The sequence below is a fragment of the Barbatula barbatula genome (assembly GCF_947034865.1).
Source record: "Barbatula barbatula genome assembly, chromosome: 16".
Lineage (NCBI taxonomy): Eukaryota > Metazoa > Chordata > Actinopteri > Cypriniformes > Nemacheilidae > Barbatula > Barbatula barbatula.
The window spans coordinates 15,172,379-15,194,851 of record NC_136779.1 but is presented as its reverse complement, the minus strand read 5'-3'; the positions used below and the strand labels follow the sequence as shown (position 1 = coordinate 15,194,851).

Here is a 22,473-nt window from a genome sequence, read left to right as displayed (position 1 = left end):
TGTATTCAAACTAGTAATACAAATTTTTTTAAATAAACATTATCTTACAGTGTGGATGAACAAATAATTTTAAAATGTGTTGTTAATGTGTGTGCGCGTGCGTGTGAATGTGTGTGTGTTACAATAACAAACCTTGGCTAGTTTCTCACCGTCCTCTCTCTTCACAACCCTTTCATGTGAGACATCAGCCTTAAAAAAAATCAATTAATCAATCAATGTCAATTACGTTGCATTATGCATTGGCTATGATTTCGAATGTATTAAAACATGAATCATGTTTGCTGAATAAATCATTAATGAGTTCATAGCTATCATGCATGGCGAGTCTAAATATAGAAAGGCCATGATGTGTCAGATCTCAAATGTGTGGTCAATGGGTGTCAGATCTATAATTTAGAATGGATATGACCCGGCATGCTTCACTCACCTTGTTACCCAGAAGCATGATCACTACATTCTGATGAGCGAATTCGTGAATTTCTGTCAGCCAGGCCTGTGAAAAGAAAACAGCTGACAGCAATTGTATTGTAAATTTACAGGAAATTACACAGTACATAAACACATGCGCACACACAAACCACTGAATCGTGGTTTTAGGGAACCAATCAAATTAAGAATTGAGTCACTGAAAAAGGTAATGTATTAGAGTGAAAGTCATTTCAAGGAGGTGGATATTTAAATCAATATAAATCTGTCATTTCCATACAGTGAATTTGCACTCACCTAAAAAAAGCACAGGAAAACGGAAATGTAGAAATGGTGAGAGAGAGAGCGAGTCAGAGAGAGAGAGAGAATATGAAGAAAGCCCTGGAGACATGAAGTCTGACCTTAGGTTAATGAAAGCCTCCTGTTAATATTGAAGGCATTGAATCATAGAAGTGATAAAACTCTGAGAGAGTGAGCCGCACAGCACGGGTCAGTATTATCCTGAGTCACATAATAATCACCCCACCACACATGCACACAAACACACGCAAACAGTCCTTAAGGCAAACTTCACTTTTATTATTGCTTATGAGCATTGGTGCATAAATCAATACTCAAATTTATGTTCCCCTTCAGTCGGTCTCTCGACGTTGTGAGAGACTGACTGGGGTTTGATCTTGAGAACCTACCTTCTCCAAGATAATTAATTATAAAACGCAAATGGACTTGGCGAATGGCACGCGCACGGCAGTCTACGCCCCGTACATACGGGTATAAAGGAAGATGGCGGCGGTCATTCACTTATCCTTTGTTCTTCGGAACCTGTATTTGGCATATGCTGTCGAATACTCTACTCGACTTCGAGAATTTTAACATCTGCTGGATTTACGACGCGGAGCAGCGGACTTCTCCTTCTCGGTGGACTTCCCCTGTGCATTTCGGCAGAAAGCTACAGACCTTAAGAGGTAAGTTCCCGCAGCTACAAGCATGTCTCATAGCTGTGTCCTTGGGTGCGACAGACTCATCCTGGAGTCTGACGGCCATGATACCTGTGTCACTTGCTTGGGGCTCAAGCATGCTGAGGCAGGTTTCACTGATCTGCCTCTCTGGCAGACATCTGCAGTGCTGCGGGTTGGGCTACACCCAGTACCTTCGCAAGGTTTTACAATCTCCGCGTGGAACCAGTTGCAGCCCATGTCCTTAACGCCCCCTGCGTTTAGAGCGGACTCCTGGTTTGGGCGTACGCCTGCGAAAGCGCCTTCTCCCCTCATCAGGTGAGACTAGTGCGCTATTTTAGCCTCCCCAATTGGTGAATCTGTGTCCTCCCCGCCAGGAGTTGCCCCCCACTCGTGCTGACACCTTTTATTTGCATATTGTTCTTCCCATCGGTGAGACCATGTTAGTATCTCCACATGTAACCTCCCCCTGGGTAGGATGTGGCCTCCGTAACACACTCTTCAAAGAGGAGAGCAGTGTTTTCCCAGTAGTCGGCTCCGGACAGCCCCTCGCTACTAGCATGTCCGTGATGACCGTCAGTACAGGCTTCTCAGTATGACCACTTCTATGTTACTGGAAGATTACATCTTGCGGTAGCACTCTTGTGTCTCGCTAGCCTAGTCAGGGTCGCTCTGCTAGAGGTTGTGATACGGTGCAGTGTTGTGGCGTATAGATAGATCCCCAGTCAGTCTCTCACAACGTCGAGAGACCGAATGAAAGGGAACGTCTCGGTTACGGATGTAACCTCCGTTCCCTGATGGAGGGAACGAGACATTGTGTCTTCATGCCACAACACTGCGCCGAACTACTGCGGCGAGCGGAAGTGCCCTCTCAGGTTCCTCAGTACAAAGGGTAAGGGAATGACCGCCGCCCTCTTCCTTTATACCCGTATGTACGGGGCGGAGACTGGCGTGCGCGTGCCATTCGCCAAGCCCATTGGCATTTTATAATTAATTATCTCGGAGAAGGTAGGTTCTCAAGATCAAACCCCAGTCAGTCTCTCACAACGTCTCGTTCCCTCCATCAGGGAACGGAGGTTACAGCCGTAACCGAGACGTTTTACACCTGGTGGGCAAAACCAAAGAAGACTAATGCTGGGTTCACACCAAAAGCGAATTAAGCGATTTGAGTGAGTAAATTACATAAAAAGTCAATGCAAACACGCAAACGTCAATCAAATGAAACATTTCAACTCGAGCGAGAAATTTGTGCGAAGAGCATGTTGACACCTACTGTTTGACGGATCTGTCTTTTCTCTGTCCGAGACAAACTTTTCCCGCGAGTAATAGAGAGCGTGGAACGCTATTGTTTGCATTTGGTGTGAACCCAGCATAAGAATCATAGTCATAACTTCTGATGGGCTTTTCTGACATGGTCCAGTAAGCAACCACATAGCAACACCTTGTGGGCAGTCACCACAGAACAAACAGACATTTCATATAGAAACTGTCTAGCTGACAATAGGATTTACAATTCAAATCATTCACTTTAACTGGCTTACTAAACTTACAGTATAAGACTGAAGATAGTTATAATTTTCGACTTTTAATCTTTTTATATTCATGTTCTCTAATTCCGACTGTAAAGAATATGATATTTTGAGGATGTTGTGTTGTTAAATACATGTCAACAGGGAACAGGAAATTCCTGTCCAACAATTCCTGTCTGCAACATGTAAAGCATTTTGGACTAGATAAGTGTGTTGACCAGGTGTGCTGGTGCTCCGGACATGTGAGGTGATCTAAATTTACTTGGAGTTGTCATGATTCTGCTCCATTATGTCAGGTTTCTCTTAGTATAGTGGCAGGATCATGACAGAACCTCATGTTTAATGTGGAGAGAGGCAATTATTGTTGTAATTGCCTTCCATACGCTCTTGGGTCCTCTGTCCGTGTCTCACCACGATCATGACAGAATGAACCAGCCATAATCGGACCCAGCAGACAGAGGGATTGTTGTGGCAGCAGTAGAGGCTGCCGGGTTCCCCTCCAGGGTTAGAGGCTGCCGGACTCCCTTCCAGGGCCAAGAACGCCGGACTCCCTTCCTGAGTCAGGGCCGCCGGACTCCCTTCCAGGGTTGAGACTGCCGGATTCCTGCTCGGGGCCGAGGCCGTCGGATTGCCTTCCAGGGTTGAGACTGCCGGTCTTCCCTCCAGGGTTGAAGCTGCCGGAATCCTGTTGCCCGCAACCGATCCCCAGCCAGGCATTCCAGGTCGGTGCAGCTGGGCATTCCAGGTCGGTGCAGCTGGGCATTTCCGCCTGGTGGAGCTGGGCATTCCTGCCCGGCGGAGCCAGGCATTTCCGCCCGGTGCATGCGGCCATTCCAGCCCAGTGCATGCGGCCATTCCAGCCCAGTGCATCATGTCTGTGTCTGCCGGCTATCCAGTTTGTGTCTGCCGGCGCTATCCAGTCTGTGTCTGCCGGAGCTACCCAGTCCGTGTCTGCCCATGTTTGGACTTCCCTTTGGACTCTTGTGTGCCCCTTACCTTGGACTCTTGTGCTTGCTTGTTTTGATTTGTTTTATCATGTTGATTTGGTTTTGCATTTGTCATTGTCTGTCTTGTCTTGTTTGTGCCTTGAGGAGCATCAGGTTGCTGCTCCTTAAGGAGAGGCTTCTGTCATGATTCTGCTGCATCATGTCAGGTTTCTCTTAGTATAGTGGCAGGATCATGACAGAACCTCATGTTTAATGTGGAGAGAGGCAATTATTGTTGTAATTGCCTTCCATACGCTCTCTCCAGGTCTATTCTCTGTTCCCATCCTCTCGTTATTGATTAATGCCCTACACCTGTTTCCCTCTTGATTTGCTCCCTTACTTAATGCTCTTGTGTCTTCTGTCTTGTGCTGGTTCATTGTGATTTGTTTGGTGAGTTTAGTTGGTGTCTTGTCAGTTTAGTTATTTGTAGTTCATGTCAAAAGTTAATTTAAGTCTTGTTTAAGTGTAGTTAGTTTTAGTCCTGTCTTGTTATTGTACCCATGTCATGTTTTGTTATGTTACCCCCACGTGGGTCTTTGTTTTATTATTTATTAAATTATCTTTTAACCCCTTACCCGCTGTCTGCGCTTGGGTCCTCTGTCCGTATCTCACCACGATCATGACAGGAATGTTCTCATACAACCCAAAATTACAGTTAACCATCCTGAAGCTAATCGAGCTGGCTACAGACTGACAGAAATGAAAAGCAGGTGAAACATTTTGCTATTAAAGTCACATGGTTTGAAACTACTTTTCAATCTGAACAAATCGGTGAGTATAAATAGTCATGAAAGTGCAAGTGTAATACTTTTTATAGTTATCAACTATACAGTCAAGATTGTTGGAATGGGACTAACTATTATATTCTGTTGATATCTATATATTCTACTTCTATATATACAGTAATAGAACATTCTACTTTCTATTTGATATTCTGACAACTGTTTAAAATATCGCCAATAAAGTAATGATAACATAGTAATAAAATAAAAATGACAATAATAATTGTCTATAGCCCAGGGGTTATGGACAAGGCTTAATAAACTTCTTTGTTGATCAGCCAGTCATGCATGTTTATCAGCCAATGCCAATAATTCAAAAACATAGACAAATATCAGTGTATCACACCCTATTTTTTCCACATATCCCCAGCACAAAACAAGTGATCTTAAGAGCAAAGTTCATCATAGCATGCCCTGTTTAAAACACCACCCTGGAACAGAGATGTGCTTACGATGTGGTGATTGTGATAATATCACGCATGAAGGTTGACCCCTAACCCTGTGCCTGCACAGAACCAAAATAGTAATTCACTAAAGTCACAAACAAACTTTATGGAAAAACATTTACAAATTTTCATGAGATTGAATGAGATTAGAAAAGCTGTGACAAACGGGGAGAGGAAACTCTAAGTGCTAGGGCTCCCTCCACTAGAAGGAGCTACGCCCTTAGATGGAGCGTTTTTGACAATTGGTGCATTGTATACCATGTAGACCCAATTCACTGCCAGATTGTTTTTTGATTTTTGGATTTTCTGCAAGAGAAACTGTCCTCAGGCCGCCATTTCGGCTTGCCACTCCGTGATTGATGGGGTTTCTGTGGGAAAACACCCTTTAGTTGCCCGCTTTATTCATGGAGGGAGGCACACGTGCTTTGTTCATGACACACGTGCTTCACAACCGGTCGAACAAAGATGTCTCCCATAGTGTTTGAAACGCAGCATCTCGTTTCCGCTTTATCAGGGAACAGGGTTACAGCCAAGTTACCCGAGACGCTTAATGCTTTGCTTTTTGAGCACACTTAGTACCAGTCCTCTGATACGCTTTCATGGAAAACCGGAAGGTTGAGGAGTTTTTCCACTTGTTTAAAGTAAGTCTATAGAAGTCCTGTGTTTTTGCATAGTTTTATTTTGTTTTATTTGATTTATTCATTAATTGTTGTTACACAAGATTTTTTGTTTTCCTTCATCTTAAAATAAACCTTGAGGAGTAGCTACATGTTCAAAAGTTTAGGGCCTCTTATTCTCTAATGCTGGGTTCACACTAAATGTGAATTAAGCGGTTTCCACAAGTAAATTACATACAAAGTCAATGCGAATAGACGCAAACATGTTGAAAATATTAGGAAGATACACATCCCTCATGCAAACATAACTTTTCCCGCAAGTAATTATGGCCGTGGTACGTGATTGTTCGTGTTTGGTGGGTCCCAGCATTACTTTATATGGTATTTTGTTTTAGCCATCTCATAAAAATTATGCAATAACACAAATGTAATGTCTTGGTGTTTTACCCTGGGATGCTTTTTGAACAACAGCTCCCATCTAATCTAGGTTATATTTTTAAGTATATATTAAAGCATTGAGTACACAGTATTAATGTATAAACCACTTAAAATAGTATACAGTACATGTCTACTTTATATACCCAAAGGACACTTTTAAACCAATAACTTTCATCAAATTCAAATCAATACACAAAATATTGCAGAGGTTGTACTTTGTCCGTTGAGGAAGTTGAGCCTGCCCTGGACACTATTAATTAAAATAAAACTTAATGTGGCCTTTCATTCGTTTTTGTGAATTAATTTGTAATAATCCAGCGCTGTCTCAGGTATTTAACAATTAATTTACATTTCTCCTCCTCTTAGTTTTTAGACATCTCAAATATCTGTATTGTTCGACCTTTCTTCCATTTCTTACACTACTCACAAATCTCGCTCATGCGGTGTATGTTCCCGTGTCAATGAAAAGAGCTAAAATACATTTTGAAATACTTTTTCCTGCAGATAACTCAGGTGCGGATTCCGCACTGCGGATTCAGTCTGTATTAGACATTACAGTATCTCAATTTTATACTGATTGATACTGTCATTTTTTCTCCATGGATAAACGTCAAGAATTTTTACTTACGCCTACCTCTGACTTGGCGTAAGATTTAGTCTCAGACGTACGGCTATGCCTTGTTGGTGTAACAGGAATAAATTATACGCTGGACTTTTCATTCAGACTAGCCTTAACCTCAAACTCAATGCCTACAATGTTGTACATTTTACAGACGCTTTTATCCAAAGCGACTTACAAGTAGTTTTATACAGTGGCACATTACTGCAGAGCAATCAGGGGTAAGGTGCCTTGCTCAAGGGCCCTCCAGTCATGACCTGCTGACACTGAGATTAGAACCAGCAACCTTCTGATCACAATCCCAACACTCTAACCATTAGAACACAGCTGAAATCCCACATTTATAAATGTAGCACAGCCCAGCCAGTCAGGTATATGGTACTTTTTTCCATAAACATAACAAGAACTAACTTACTAACGGATTCCATTCCGATAAAAATATGAACTAAATTATAAATTGATGTCAAGGAAAAAATACGAAAAAGAAAATATATAGAAAGATTTGGTACTTGTTTTAGGATATTACATAAATGCAAACAGGTAAATAAAATAAATAAATCAATTGCGAAATACAATTTTGTGGGGACTCCACTTTTGTAAAGTGTACAATTTAATTGAAACTCTGTGATAGGCTCACAGAGGTGTGACAGAGTCAGATGAGAATATCAAGAATGTTAATGTAATGGAGAGAGTCACTGGTTTGTGTCCCACTAATCAAGAGTGATGAATGAAACTTATTTACCAAAGCCACAGCTTACAAAACACATTCAGAATATCAATGGAGGAGATGGCCCAAAAACGCTTTGCAAATAAAACAGAAGGAAAGGACAGGTCTAATAGAGAGATTACGCTTTTTCTGAAAGATTAAAGGGAGAATAAAACAAAGTTAATCAGTGTGGCTAGAGATAAAGAAGAAGTGAGATGAAAAGAAGAGGAAACAATTACACAGAAGTAACTGGTTTGACAAAACTTTAAAAAAGTGTTTTTGTTATTATACAAAGCAACATAATGAGAAACGTGTATTCTGATGGTAGTACTAAAAAAAGAACACATCCAATCATTATAAGCATGGCTGGTGAACAGTGTTCTTGTAGTTAATATGTATTTAAAATCTATAAAATCTTTTTACTATAAAATATACTATAAAAAGCGCTGTACTATACAATATATGAGAGTGATGTTGGGTTGGGTATCAAATTTGATAAATTCCAACTCTGCTTATCATTCCTGATTCTTGTCACTTCTCATTTTCTGTTTCAGAGTTAAAAAATGAAGTGAAACACTTAAATATCAGCCTTTATGGTCATTTAGCCTGCTCATTAACTGGTTTGAAAAAAATATAAATAAAATTTGAGCACTGTTTTGTGTATATGCTCATACTGTTACCATGTTTTGTCAGATTTATTAAAATTTGAATTACCATAGTTTAACTCTAAATATCATTATTAAACTGTTCCTATAATGAAACTATGGTAAAATTAGTGGTTACTGTGCTTTACGACAAATACCATAATTAAACCGCTTGCTAATGTAAAAGTATGGATAAAGGGCTTTTTTCAGCAGATCACAAGTTAACACATGCCAACTCGTTCTCACTCCCGACTCGTCACATATTGAAGTTAAGTCAGCACCCTTCTGCATCACCTTTTAACACGTAAGGTACCCCTCCGGTGTCGTTTGCATTAGGTTGTTTGCTATACGCTCCAGACCGACACAAGTTTTATTCATTGCATTTCTACAAATATAATTGGTTTCATAAATATTTATAGTTTCACAGATATTTGTAGCACCTAAACCAAAGCACACCACTTTTCAACCATGTCATACACAACACATAAATAAAAGTACATTCACAGTTATTGATAGCAAAACAGACCAAAAAAACAGTATAGAAGTATTACAAAAAAACAACAAGCGTTGTAGACCTTTTGAACCGAAGTTGTCTGATAACATTATACGAAGAACTCAGCAGCTCCCTTAACATAACCAAAATGTAATCATGAGGCAGTTAATCTTGGGAGCCAATGCCGTTTCACATTCAAAGCAGACGCAATGACGCAGTCGGTCATGAGACACACGATGGCCAATGCTTTTGCACAACCGAAACTAATGTATCTTGGCTGCAGATTTTGAACAACTCTATTCACCGGACCTGAGATATAAGGAGGATGGTGATCGCTTTCGCATTTGTTCCTCATACTAATCGATCATATGGCTTTGATACACTTATTCTTATTTTTTGAATGACACTGTGACTACTTTTACCTTATATTTGTGTTTTATTTTATGTCATAAATAAACTGTTACGTTAATTACTCATACTGCTTGAAAAGCATTATCTTTTACTGAAGAAACCCACTCTTGACCATGACCAGCTTTCCTCATTTCTCAGAACTACCTCTTGGATAGCAACCAGTCTGGTTTCAAGAGTGGACATTACACAGAGACTGCACTGCTCTCAGTGATCAAAGCCCTGAGACTGGCAAGGCCGGCCTCTATATCATCTGCACTCATCCTCCTTGATCTGCCGCTTTCGACACTGTCAACCACCACATCTTCCTATCAACCCTCAAGAGTATGGGTGTCTCTGGAATGGCGCTATGGTGGTTCAAGTCCTACCTCTCGGATAGCTAAGTCAGAGTATCCTGGAGAGGTGAGGTCTCTGAGTCCCAGCATCTCAGTACAGGGTACCCCAGAGCTCAGTTCTTGGACCGCTGCTCTTCTCCATATACACAACGTCCCTAAGTTCCAAGATTTGACAGCTGTATAATAATGAGGTTACATGAGCCAATCTGCAAATAAATGTATACATTAAGTTTCTAAACAATGCATGAAATGTGTTGACCCCTACCCTACAGAATAGTTCACTTGCACTGCTCAACCTGGGTTCTTTTAAGCAGTATACGCAAACCGTCATTATAGGCAATCTGGAGCTTCTGGATGCTATATGTTTTAAACTCAGTCCATAAGGGGGCAGTATACAGAGGAGTAAAGTATGCTTTAATCAGGCTTATCTTAACTTTATCTGAATACCAGTGGAATTTCCTGACCAGCATGTTAGCTTGTGCATACAACATGCAGAACTGCCAATAGATGTCTTCATCATCGCACATTTGATCGGTGATTATATGTCCTAGATATTTACTTTTATTACCTAGTCAAAGCTTGCCCTGCCAAATAAAAATATCCTTATCTCCTTTTGATTTACAAATCAGAACAACACTCTTTTTCTATTGTATTTAACATCAAATTTAACCCATACATGTTCAGCATCTCTTGAAACCCAGCACTGCTAGGCGAAAAAATAGTTAAATCATCAGCATACAGCATCCTGTTATACTGTCATGCATCCTGTTATACTGGCTCTTAGTTGGTCAGATAAATCATTCATAAAGATGTTAAAAAGGGCAGGCGAGAGCACCTCCCCCCTGACGAACCCATTACCCACGCCAAATGGTGTCGAGACTGCATTCCCCTACTTGATCTGAATACTCTGGTTAGCAGGTGGGCACACCTCTTTGGCTGTGCTTTGAAATCAACTTAAAACGATTGACTCTGTCATCAATAAAGTAAATTAAAACTAAAGAATTCTGTCTTGTATACATTTAAACCGATTCCTTCAGGGCATAAATTCATAGATCAGTACCATGCTTCGCCTTAAAGCCAAACTGGTTGTCTGTGGTATCAATATAAAAACTTAGTTTATCTAATAAAATTATTTCCAGGACTTTGGACAGGACACCAGCTAGAGCAATTGGTCTATAATTATCCAAGCTCCACACCTTGCCTGCTTTATTCTTGATGACAGGCACCAAGATAACAGACAACATGGAGTGGGCAATAGACCATGAGTCATATTACCTGTAAAGCAAATTGCAAGAAGAGCTGCAGCCCTCGGACTTGCAATTTTAAGGTGCTCTACAGTAATCTGATCTAAGCCACTTGCTTTGATATCAGCTAGCTGTGTAATTGCTTGTTGCACATCCCTACATGTCATTCCCACTATGTCACTTCTATAAACGTTGCCCACTTTGTAGAGATAACTTTTAATGCAATTAAATAGCTCAGAATAATGTTGCTTCCACAGCTCAGCTATCTTATCGGCTCCAGAAACTCCTTCAACTGTACATGGTACCGATGTACTGACCCTGTTCAGTGCTCTCATCTCCTTCCAGAAGCCAGTAACATCATTTCTAAGAAGCTTCTCAGCCATAGAGTCCGCTCTCATTACTTACTCATGTTTGCTGATATAATGAACTGCATATTTATACCTTGTTTTAAATAAGCTTTTTGTGGTCCAAGAAAGGCTCCTCTCTAGGCCAACCTGCCAGGACCCAATCCTTATATGCATTCTTAGCTTCAGCGTGATAAGCCCCCACATGCTTATTCCACCCTGGCTTGATGCTCTGTCTTTTATTTGAGCAAGTAAAGCATGGCTTCAGAAGCTACTGAGCCTCGCTCTGCGACGTCCGCCATCTTCGATCATACTTTATAATTTCATAATAAAGTTAAATTTGTGTTCGTGTTTGCGTGTTGATGCCAGTGGTGTCTCATGCAAAGCAACGGATTACCCCGCATATCAAAACGACCTCAAAGGAAAAAAGTTGATGTGGGGCGCTGCAGATTCCTAACCTTTTGATTCCAAATCCAGAATTTGTATAGATTTTCGATTCCCAACCTTAGTAAATCATTTTGCATATTGCAGAGATATTGCATAAAATATCGTTGGATTGAATCGGGAAGATGCGCCTTAATGTAACAAATGTTGGGGAAAAAACGTTGGTGCTCAAATGAGTTGGATAAACTTTTCATGTGGTTAGAAGAAATGCACAAAAACTACTGAGTTCCTAAAGAGCAGGCATCTGTCTCCAAAAGGCGTGTTTGTGTTTCGTCTGTGCCTAAGGTAATTTGTTATATATTTATATATTATTTATAAGAAGCCAACCCAAAGTTCTCCAATGGCAGAAACTTTCATTTCCCTTCATAATATTTGCCACCAGTTTATCAGAAAGTTACAAATTTGTCTTTTTGACCCACAAGATGCTTTATTCACAAATGTTTTATGCGATATAACAATGTGCATACAAGTTAAACTCATAACTATGGATGGAAACATATTGACTATATTAATTTGTATGGAATTTGTCATACTGTTATTTAAGCAAAAGAGTGAATTCAAATAAAGAAATTTTGAAGATGATGTAAATGTTTGATGTAGAATTTTATTTAGTCAATTATAATATGTGCAAAAATGCATTAAATTAAAAAGTTACAAAGAACAAAAAGTCAGAAAGTTAGCATTATACTGTATATATGTCATGATTCCGCTATCATGTCATGTTTATTCTTGGTCTTGCAGCGGAGTCATGGAATAGCCTTAGGTTTTGTGTGAGAAAGACATGGCTTTGTTTTGATTCTGACATGCCATGTGCTTTCTCGTGTCTCGTCAGTGTTTCCCGCCTTTTGTCTCGTTAGCCTTCCCATTTAGTGTTCCATTACCTTCACCTGCCCCTTAGTAATTATCCTGTGTTTGTTCCCCTATTTAATGCCCTCTTGTCTATTGTCTTGTGCTCGTTCGTTGTACTTGTATGCCTGTACTTGTTACCCCGTCTTAGAAGCCTTGTCCTGAGAGAAGTATTTAAGTTTATCCTAGTCTTTGTGAGTGTTTGTTTAGCCTTAGTGTTTTAAAGTTGTGTTCTAGTTTAGTTTTCAGTTCATAGTATTAGTTATTGTGTACTGTCTTTTTACCCCTCGAGGGTTTTTGTTTTCTGTTTATATATATTAAAGTCCTTGTTAACCCCTTCATCCCCGTTTCGCTGCCTGCAATTGGGTTCTCCTTGTCCATTCCATAACAATATAGGCTTCAAACTTCATGAGCCCACTGAGAGTTCAGTTAAAGAGAATACTGAATATTTGAAAATATACTACATGTGGCAAGAATAAAGTGAATGTCTCATGGGTCAGCTCAGGTCTTCACATCAATGACTTTATAGGACAGCTCTGTGGTCACATCACTGCAGGAATGTGTGCAAGAATGTTGAAAGCATTCTGTGAAAACGTAAGTGACTCGAACGGCAGGCCGCTCCCTCCCACACGTAACACTCTTCATGACCTTCCATCTGCTGTGCAGCTCCACCTCTTAGTCTCCTTATTTGATTCTTTTTCTCGCTGCACGATTTCTCGCACAGCTGACATTCGTGAGAATACATGGTTTCGACTGTGCTCTTGATGGCTTAATGCCAATGAGTGTAGTAAGTTGAGCGACATACATTTCTAACTTCATGCCGGGTTTTCAATCTCACGTAAATGCAACGCTTTGCCAATTGAGCTACAGAAACATCTCTGTGAAAAAAATCCACTTTGAACCACTCACATACTCTGGTTAAGAGTAAAACAGTACAACTCAATTATCATGCTAATTCACAGTTTCCCCCTAAAACACCCACACAATCCCATTACTGTCCCTTATTGGATAAACCTGCACATAAGTAATAAGCAGTTATGTTATAACCTTTACCAGGAATGAATGAGAAAAGTCTGTTTGATTGAGAGGTTGATGCTTTGGGCTCTAATGCTTATATATTTAGTTGATATGACCGCTCCATCTAAGCTTTAATGCCACTGTAATCACCGCTGTTGTTCAGACACAATTCTGGTCTGATTGCGAGACATCGAGGAGAGCAAGTTAAAGCCCAGACAAAGAAAATAAGAATTCACCATGGTGATTGCATAATGGGTCTGACCGTTCGAATTCATAACACAATAGTACCACATCAAAAAACTCAAATATAGAACTCATATATTTTCACCACACATACTACAGCCCGATTCAAAAGTTGGGAAACGCTTATTCATTATTAATATTTTTTCACCTTTTAGAATCATAAACCCAGCACAATAACTTTGGGAATTATGTTGTGACTTAAAGCACATAAAATAAATAAAAACGGTTATATTTTAGCATCTTTAAAGTCACTATACTTTGAGTAGAAAATGCTAAATCGTTTGCTTGGCATTTAATCATTCAGCTTTTTGAGGGCTCACCCTGGAAAGAGTATTGAAGAAGTTCCCATCAGTTCTGGGCTGTTATTGCCTACGTTTTCTTCATTATTGGTCGGTATCAGTAATCTTTTCAAAGATATGTTTAAATAAGATGCTTGTTTTCTAATAAAAGAAATGTACATGTTGGTACAATTATATTTTTGTCTACAAATGTCATTCAAAAATGAGAGCAACTTGAGGATAAAAGATTTTTAAGATAATTAGAAACAAGCTATTTCAAATGTTTGACGGGTAGTGTATATACACTGTATACAGTATATACACACGCGTGCGCGCACGCACACACATAGATACTGTATATACAGCAATAAATAGTACTTAAGTGTTAACTATGGTGAACTTTGCTTTTGAATCATACTATAGTAAAATATTGTAATGATAAATATGGACGAACCCTGCTGTAAATTGGAACCAGTGGTTGTATCTATCCATTTTAACCCATAGATTGAAACAACCAGACATTTTTGGAGTGTCCTAGTTATGGGGATTGATTTAACTTTTGGTCTTTACAGTACATAAATCATATACAGTACCTCGTATAACAGTTTGGATTCCATTCGATTCAGAACATCTCTGAATGAGTGATAGTGTATATGTATAATGTTTATGTATTATTTATTACTAATTCTAATGGAAAGGTAAAAAGTCTTTCAATAGCATCTGCCTGATCCAACGTAACAGCACCATTAGCCACAGTACAGTTAACCAAACAGAGCCAATTACAGTATTCTAATATACCCTATATATGAGGTTTCATTACAAGCAACAAGAGAAAGCAGAACACAGAAAAGCCAGAGCCTCTTTCCATTCCATGTCCAATAGCCTTTTATCCCACAATCCTCCTGCTGTTCTCTTATACATATTCATGTGAGCGTCCGTGACCCTTACAAGCCACTCCATTTTGTTTCGCAACACAGGCGCTAAAGAGAAACATTGAATTTCTGTTTTTAAATTGCAAACAAAATACAAAACGAAAACGGCAAGGACACAATTTAGCCCAGCCTGTGGGAGGTTGACCGGGGTTGTGGTCATGTTAACGGATTGAAAAAGGACCTAGAAAAGGCAAATACAGGCTGAAATGATCCCTGCATTTTTAGATGTTTTGTAATAAAAAAAAGAGTCAAATATATAGCTATTAAAGAACACCTATTAATCTTAATACTCTATAGATGAACAATTGTGAGAACACAGAAAGAGCACAGTTTTATGATGTCTGTCTGTGATATGTATGAATGTACGGGTCTGTGTGTTATGCTGGCTTCTTTAGAGCCATTTTCCACTTGTAGCTTTACTTAAATATTAGTTGGAGATTCAAAGAGTCTGTGCGGCAGCAGGTGGATGTTAACAGCCCCTGTGATTCAAATGCCTGCCGAGTTAATGGCTGTACCGTCTCTCTAACAACTCCCAGCATGTTTAATATTAGCTCTTTTTCAAAACCCAGGCACATTTCTCTTATATTTTCTGTCCCATGATAGCCTATCATCTTTTACTTTTTACCCCACTAATGAATGCCAGACCTTCCACAGTGGAGGCAAAGAATCTAGCAAAAACAATTGATAGCAAAAGCAGGTATGTACATGTATTATGCTTTAGACCTATCCATCTCCTCCCGTTTTTCCAATTCAGGCAGATTTACAAATCGGTTGCATTGCAAACATGAAACATTGGCAATATCTCGTTCACAGTGCCTGGGATGCATCCATATTGACGTTGGATAACAATAACAAATTTTACCAACAATTCTCATTGTTGGAAAATGTTTCTTAAGACAGAAAAGATAGATAGATTTTTACATTCACCTTTCATTATTTTTTATCTGTACTATCAATTACTTTTCCTTCTAAAAAGATCCCAGTTTGCTCTCAGTCAGTAGGTGTTACAGCATTGACCTAAATCGAGCTGTTTCGAGTTGAAAAATTTAAAGTGATATGACCTGATTCTGTGTGTGCAGGTGTGAGTGTTGATGTGCATGATGTGCACTGTCTAAATTATATAGTTCACCTTAAATTTGATAAAGACTGAGATGCACTTAAAATAACACATCTAAACAAAGATCCGAGGAAATTGTTCTAAACCTCAAGTGGTAAGGTTAGGAAAGAAATCTGGAATGCAAAATCAAAAGATTGAAAAATTGAAAAACAGCTTATGTTTTCAATGTTTGCCTCAATCATGTCTTTTATACAAATATGTTTTAAGGATAGGCTACTTTTGCCATTACTTTATTCACACGTGTTGATGTTTATCCTGTTTTATTCTAGAAAAGAGAAATCAGACTTAAAGGCATGGTTCACCTTCAAAATAACATTTCTGTCACCATTTACACACCCTGTTGTCATTTTAAACCTGTGTGATTTTCTTTCTTCTGACAGAAGGTGAACTATCCCCTTAGATAATTTTGTGAATGTTAGTATATGTGTTGTGCACTTAATTATGGCTTCAAGTAATTGATATCTTATTATTCAACATAGATGTCTTATGATCTATCATTCAAATGATGTAGAATATTCAGATGGCAAAACAGTTTAAAAGATGTTAAAATACCCTATGTCTCTTCACAGAAGAGATGTGTTTTAAGTTGTTTTTGAAGGTTGTGAGAGATGTGGACTGAGTTAGGAAGTATGTTCCACCAGGAAGGAGTTGTGGAGGAGAATGAGCGGGAATGCAATTTTACTGCCCATATGAGAAGGCACTACGAGACGCCGCTGGTTCCCTGAACGCAGGGTTCTTGATGGTGTATGAGTGTGAAATTATCCCGAGATCAAGTGATAGTCCTGTAGGAATCAATTTAACTACTGTATGTTCGTGTCAAAACTATAAAGACAAGAACAGAAAAGCCACTTTTGACTTATAATTAATATTGCTATTTTATTTCCTAGCACACTGTGGAAAAAGAGTTGCAAAACTTCAAAGTTTCAGGTGGTGAAAATAAATGTTTAATAGTGAATAAGCGAAGAAAACGTTGCCAAAAGAAAAGAATGAAACACAGCGAGTGTCTCTATTGATTTAGATATATCTGTGGTTTCTCCCTCAGCTTCTCATGAAAAATGCATTAAGACTAACTGAGACACTTCAGCTTCAGCTATGCTTAGCATAGCAGTTATGCATGAGTGCACGTGTGTCTGCCCATCAGAAATAAAGCTACGCTGGTTCTTTGGCAAAATAATAGAAAACGTCACAGAAAATGACTTACATTACCATCACTGTCGGCATCATTTGTATAATATTTCCCCCTCAGGGTTTTAATATGCAGTTGAATAGCTTCACTGAATGTGAAAGAAAACATCACTGAAACCGGCTGACATGAAATTGACTTTTAAGGCAGCCTAAACATGCCACTGTTATTGACCCAGACACCCAAGACCTGTAGCACTGTGGTTCTCGATCTATAACGTGAAAAAACTACAGTAATTGGGAATGTTCTTTGATAAAAAATATTCTTTGACTTATTTATTTCCAACAAACATTTCACAATTATCAAAATCAGTGACAACTATCCATAAATAGTGTATAAACATTTTTAATTTTAGGACTGGTTATGCCAGATATCATCAACCTTAAGGACAGCAATTCGTTAAACATACTGTAACTTTTAGTGATTTGGTTCAATAGTCGATAGTCAATAAATGCAACAATGTGTAACGTAAAGATGTATTGTTTATTGTGCAAGTTGATGTACTTAAAAAAATCATATCACATTATTTGTGTTTTATATTAGACAAGGTTGAATGGAATCACCTGATAGAAGAAAAAATCTATCAAGAAAAGCATTAGATTTGCTTTAACATAATGCTTGAAAGGTGACAGCACAACAGTGCCACTTCCCTTGATATAAAGTGATTGAACAGTAGATCAAGAACACATCTGCACCTGCTTCAGGATAAATAATTAAAAACCTTTAAAATTATTTTTAATATCAGTGAGAATCAGTGAGTGACCTCTCATTTCGCCCCATTGACGTATCCATTGAGATTTAGCATGTGATATTCTGCTCAACACTGCGAGTGTGAGTAAAAATTATCATTCACACATTTGATTGTTTTTGTCTGTGCAAACATAAGCGAGACAGACGTCTTTAAAAACAGCATGACTCATTGCAATCTTCTAAGATGCTATGTGGTGTAATTTAAAGACAGTTTTCAATCAAAAACCTGTTTTGTACTTTTAGTAACTTTAGTAACTTTTGTTATTTATTGCTTTAGATTTTGTATCAAACAACAATGCATCAGGTGTTAGACGTATATGGGTTTCTGTGCACAGGGATTTGCTTGCCTTGACAGCAAATCGCATGTCTTCATTGTGCCTTTGAATTGTTATTATATTTTCCCAATTAAATGAAATCATGTGAACTCCAGAAGCAAATGCTGCACTGTGTCAAACTGAGTCCCTTTGATCTACTGTAACTTTAAAGAAAGTTCTGGTCAAATTAAATGGTTCGAGGCAGCCCTCAGAGGGTCACTGATGCATTATTCTGAGTGGTTCTGAAGACAAAGAAGTCATTCTTCATTGCCTCTTTAAAAGAACATCAAACAGCCTATTAAATGTATACTTCTTATTAAAAGGTTAGTACATCAGAAACGTTACCTTCTTGGATTCTTGTTCCTGCACCTCTTTCTGCATTTCCCTTAAGCCTAAGTAGTGGCATTTTGTTAAAATGCTTGCAACTAATGCAAATAATCTGTAAAGTAAACATCTATTCAATATTATTTTGAATGGAACTTGTTATAATTTATTCATTCTAAAATTTGTGTTGCTGAGCACGCTGAATAATTACATTTTATGTACACAGATTTATTGATTATAATGTGAGTGATTTGCTCATCATGAATTGCCATGTTCTCCAAGTGTCCAGTGTAGACAGGGATTCAACTACAAATGCAAAACAATCACATAGAAAACCCATCACTTAGAAAAAGGCTAGGCTAAACAAACCAATATCCATTAACAAATGTGGGTTAAAAGTGCACAACACAGAACACCAATGAGGAAAGCTACATAAGCCCTTGGTGTCTTTCTCTAGGATATCACACTGGCTAGCCACGCCTATACCTAAATATATGTGTGACAAACGACAAAGACCAAAGGAAAAGGTAGGATATAAAAAATGTCCAAGTGATGCTCATGATGATAAACAGGTGGGGTAAAATAAACGATGAGCAGGTTAGGGAGCATGGCGAAAATCAAGTCCTTGAGCAAAAACGAAGAAATTGAATAGGTGACAGACATGAATGTGACATAAACACCCCCGCCGAGGAACAACAGGGGAGGGGGGCCATCCAGGGAAGATCCAGGACGGCGCTACCGTTACCAGGTGTATGGCGGTGCAGGTAGATCAGCTGGCCATGGGAACGAGGTGAGCTACGGCGGCGAGGACAGGTTCGGAGGCCACGGAGGCGAGGACAGGTTCGGCGGCCGCATAGGCGAGGACAGGTACGGCGGCCAATGAGGCGAGGACAGGTACGGCAGCCAAGGAGGCGAGGACAGGTACGGCGGCCAAGGAGGCGAGGACAGGTACGGCGGCAACGGAGGCGTGGACTGGACTTGTCTGGAGGCCACGGAGGCAAGGACAGGTCCGGCCATCTCGTCCAAGACCTGCCCCTCCCAAAAAATACTTGGGAAAAAGTCCAGGGGCGAGACGGCCACACAGTAGCCCACTGGAACAGCGGTCTCAGAGCACTGAGGAATGCCAGACTGGACCGGCTTGGGGAACTCTGTAAGGCCAGATGGGACCCTGCTCGGGGAACATTGGAGAAGCGACTATGGCGCTGAGCTCTGGGAGAAGCCTCTCCGTCATGCGCACCCCCAGACAAATGCGGGGCTGGCTCGAAGACCTCTCGAAGGCCAGACAGGACTGGCTCGTGGTACTTTGAGGACGCACTGCAGCATCCATGCCATTTCCCACGGCGTTGAGAAGCTGTGGAGGAGTGCAGAATGGATATGGGGCGAGCCGGAGCCGATTCCCCCCATTGACTGGTTCTGAATGACGATCGGTCAAGTACTCAACATCTCTCCCGACGCAGAATGCAGAGCCCATTACTTGGGGGACATGATTAATGAAATCCTCCTGCGGAAACTCATCTGCGTCGGGAAGCAGAATAACGACAAGCAGATCGTCATCCAGTCAGAAATAAACGGTTTATAAAATAATCACTCCAGCTCACTCAATAGCACAGACATGCAAACTACTCCATGTAGCTCTCCAGGGGTCGGCCATCCTGCCTCAAATCCAGCAGGGCAGCCTCTGAAGAACAAATACATTCCATTTCTGGAGGTCGTTTGTTCTGTAACGGTTGCGGGAGATGAAAGAGATTAGGTATCCACAATGCAGATATCTTTAATGACCGAGACAGACTACAGGCAAACAAACGATAAAGCAGTTACAACAATGTGACAAACGACAAAGGAAAATGCAGGATATAAATAATTTCCATTGTCATGATGACAAACAGGTGCGGGGAAAATAAATGAGGAACAGGTGAGGGAGCATGGAGAAAATCAAGTCCTTAAGTAAAAACGAGGATAAACTGAATAGCTAACAAACATGAATGTGACAACAACGATGTTGTAGACAAACCATTTTGGTTCTTTAAAGAAGCATCTCTTTTTTACCTTTACAATAATCTGAAGAATTTTTTTTTACCACAATGAATCTTTTGTGAAGTTTAGACTAAATTAGACTAAAAGGGCTCTTCTAGGCCATCGTGAAGCACCTTTATTTTTAGTACTGTATATTTTGACCTATTTTGAAGTCCTGCAAGTCCTGCATCCGTGGTAGAAACAAAGGCGGTGAGTGAATAATCACAGCAAGAAACTCTTTTTCACACCCAGTGAAATGTTGAAGAGCCGAACCATTCAATCATAAAGTAGCGACAGGAAAAATCCAATCAGGAAGTGAGTGACACGCACAGCTCAATTGCCTCTGCTGGACATGGAGACAGCAAATACAGTCAGAGCAGCTATTTGAAAATCACTACCTGAAGGAACTATCACAGTATGCAAGATCGTGATGTTCTGTGTGTGTGTGTGTGTGAGAGAGAGAGAGAGAGAGAGAGAGAGAGAGAGAGAGAGAGAGAGAGAGAGAGAGAGAGAGAGAAAACCAAGCTGAAGATAGAAAAAGAAAGGGAGAGACAAGACAAAAAGGAGACGAAGAGAGTATCAGAGGAAGAGATAAAAGTGGGAGGCTGAGAAGAGCTGCAAAACAGGACACGGTGCTGTTATGTTCTATTAAATCCAAAGTGCTAAAAGAGACTAAAGAGATGTTATTGAAAAAAAAAGTAAAACAAACTGGAAGAAGTAGTTTTGTCCTGAAAATGTAATCCAGTCTCGTGGCAGTTCGTGGTCTAGATTTGAAATTTGGAACGTATTAATTTGTCTTCATGGACACGAATATCCCCATTTTTTCGTGTCAGTGAGCACGACCTTTTTTAATGTCCCTCGGCACGACATTCTTTCTGTGTCACTCAGCATGATTTTTAATACACAGACTGCGTGTGTATTTACATTAATATATTTATAACCTGATATCAAAAGAACTCATACATATTTAAGGATGTGACTAACCAATACCTTACTCCACCTCAAACCCTAAACGAAAAAAACGTGCGATAGGAAGAAAAGCTCAAACTACATTCATTCGTCTGTTTTGTTTTAGGTTTTGTTGAGGAGTTTATTTTTATATTTATAGATGCAACACTAGCCATCAGCGCTAGCTTCCTAATTCCTATGTTTACATGAACCCTCATAATGGGATTAATGCCTTACATTTTACAATATAAAGCCCTAATGGCCAAATAGTCAACAATGTCAACAGTCTGAATTACAACAATAATTCCATACTCATCTCTATAAGATAATTTTACCTGTCCCACCTTCTGTGGAATAAAGTCTATAGGTCAGATAACAGGAGCTGATTTCTGTCTAAACCAGCGGAAACTTAATGGTGCCTGCAATAATATGTTAAAATACCCATCATATACTGCACCTACCAAAAACGAACATCTGCAGTAGATAATCACTTAATACTGCCTTTTATGCTTAACAGAAAGTTATGGGTCTTTGATGGGTGTCGTGTTTATACATATCAACACATTTTTACAACACTTATGTCATGTTTTAACAAAACTATTAAGTCAATTGTTTCTTTGGTTGAAAATGTATTGCTTTAATTATTGTTTTTCGGAATCATGACGTTCAATATGCGTCTGTTCCAAAAATCCCCATTTACAAATTTCCCAAAATGATGATATTGTACATTTAGAATACTATCAGGCATGGGCGAAGCTAGCCCCTTTTTAGGGGTGCTTCAGCACCCCTAAAAAGGAGCTCAGCACCCCTAAAACTTGGAGTAAGAAATTTTGTTATTCTAAAAAGAATCGTCTTTTAGAAGGTTAAATAATTTCCAAAACATACTCCGTAGTTTAAAATGTATGTGTTAAGGATGAAAATGAAAATGGTGCAAATGGTGTCATCCTCTTTTCTTCCTCCTCTGTACCTGCACCGCTCAGCGCGAGATACACGCGGAGTGAGAACACGTTATGTGGTGTTGTGAACCAACTAAGTTGCTCCAAAGCTGTCTCACACTTCTTTCCTTTTACATAGAGTTGTTCCGATTGCGA

The 22,473-nt window shown here is 39.6% G+C and overlaps 1 protein-coding gene across 1 annotated transcript in view; it reads right to left on the bottom strand.

Moving 5' to 3' along the window:
• Nucleotides 1-22,473, bottom strand: part of rab26 (RAB26, member RAS oncogene family) — a 70,103-nt gene that overhangs the window by 3,703 nt on the left and 43,927 nt on the right. The window contains exons 6-7 of the mRNA XM_079476201.1: nucleotides 428-493; nucleotides 133-189 (exon numbers count right to left, since the gene is read on the bottom strand). Coding sequence (XP_079332327.1) covers nucleotides 133-189; nucleotides 428-493 — 123 coding nt within the window. The remainder of the gene's footprint in view (nucleotides 1-132; nucleotides 190-427; nucleotides 494-22,473) is intronic.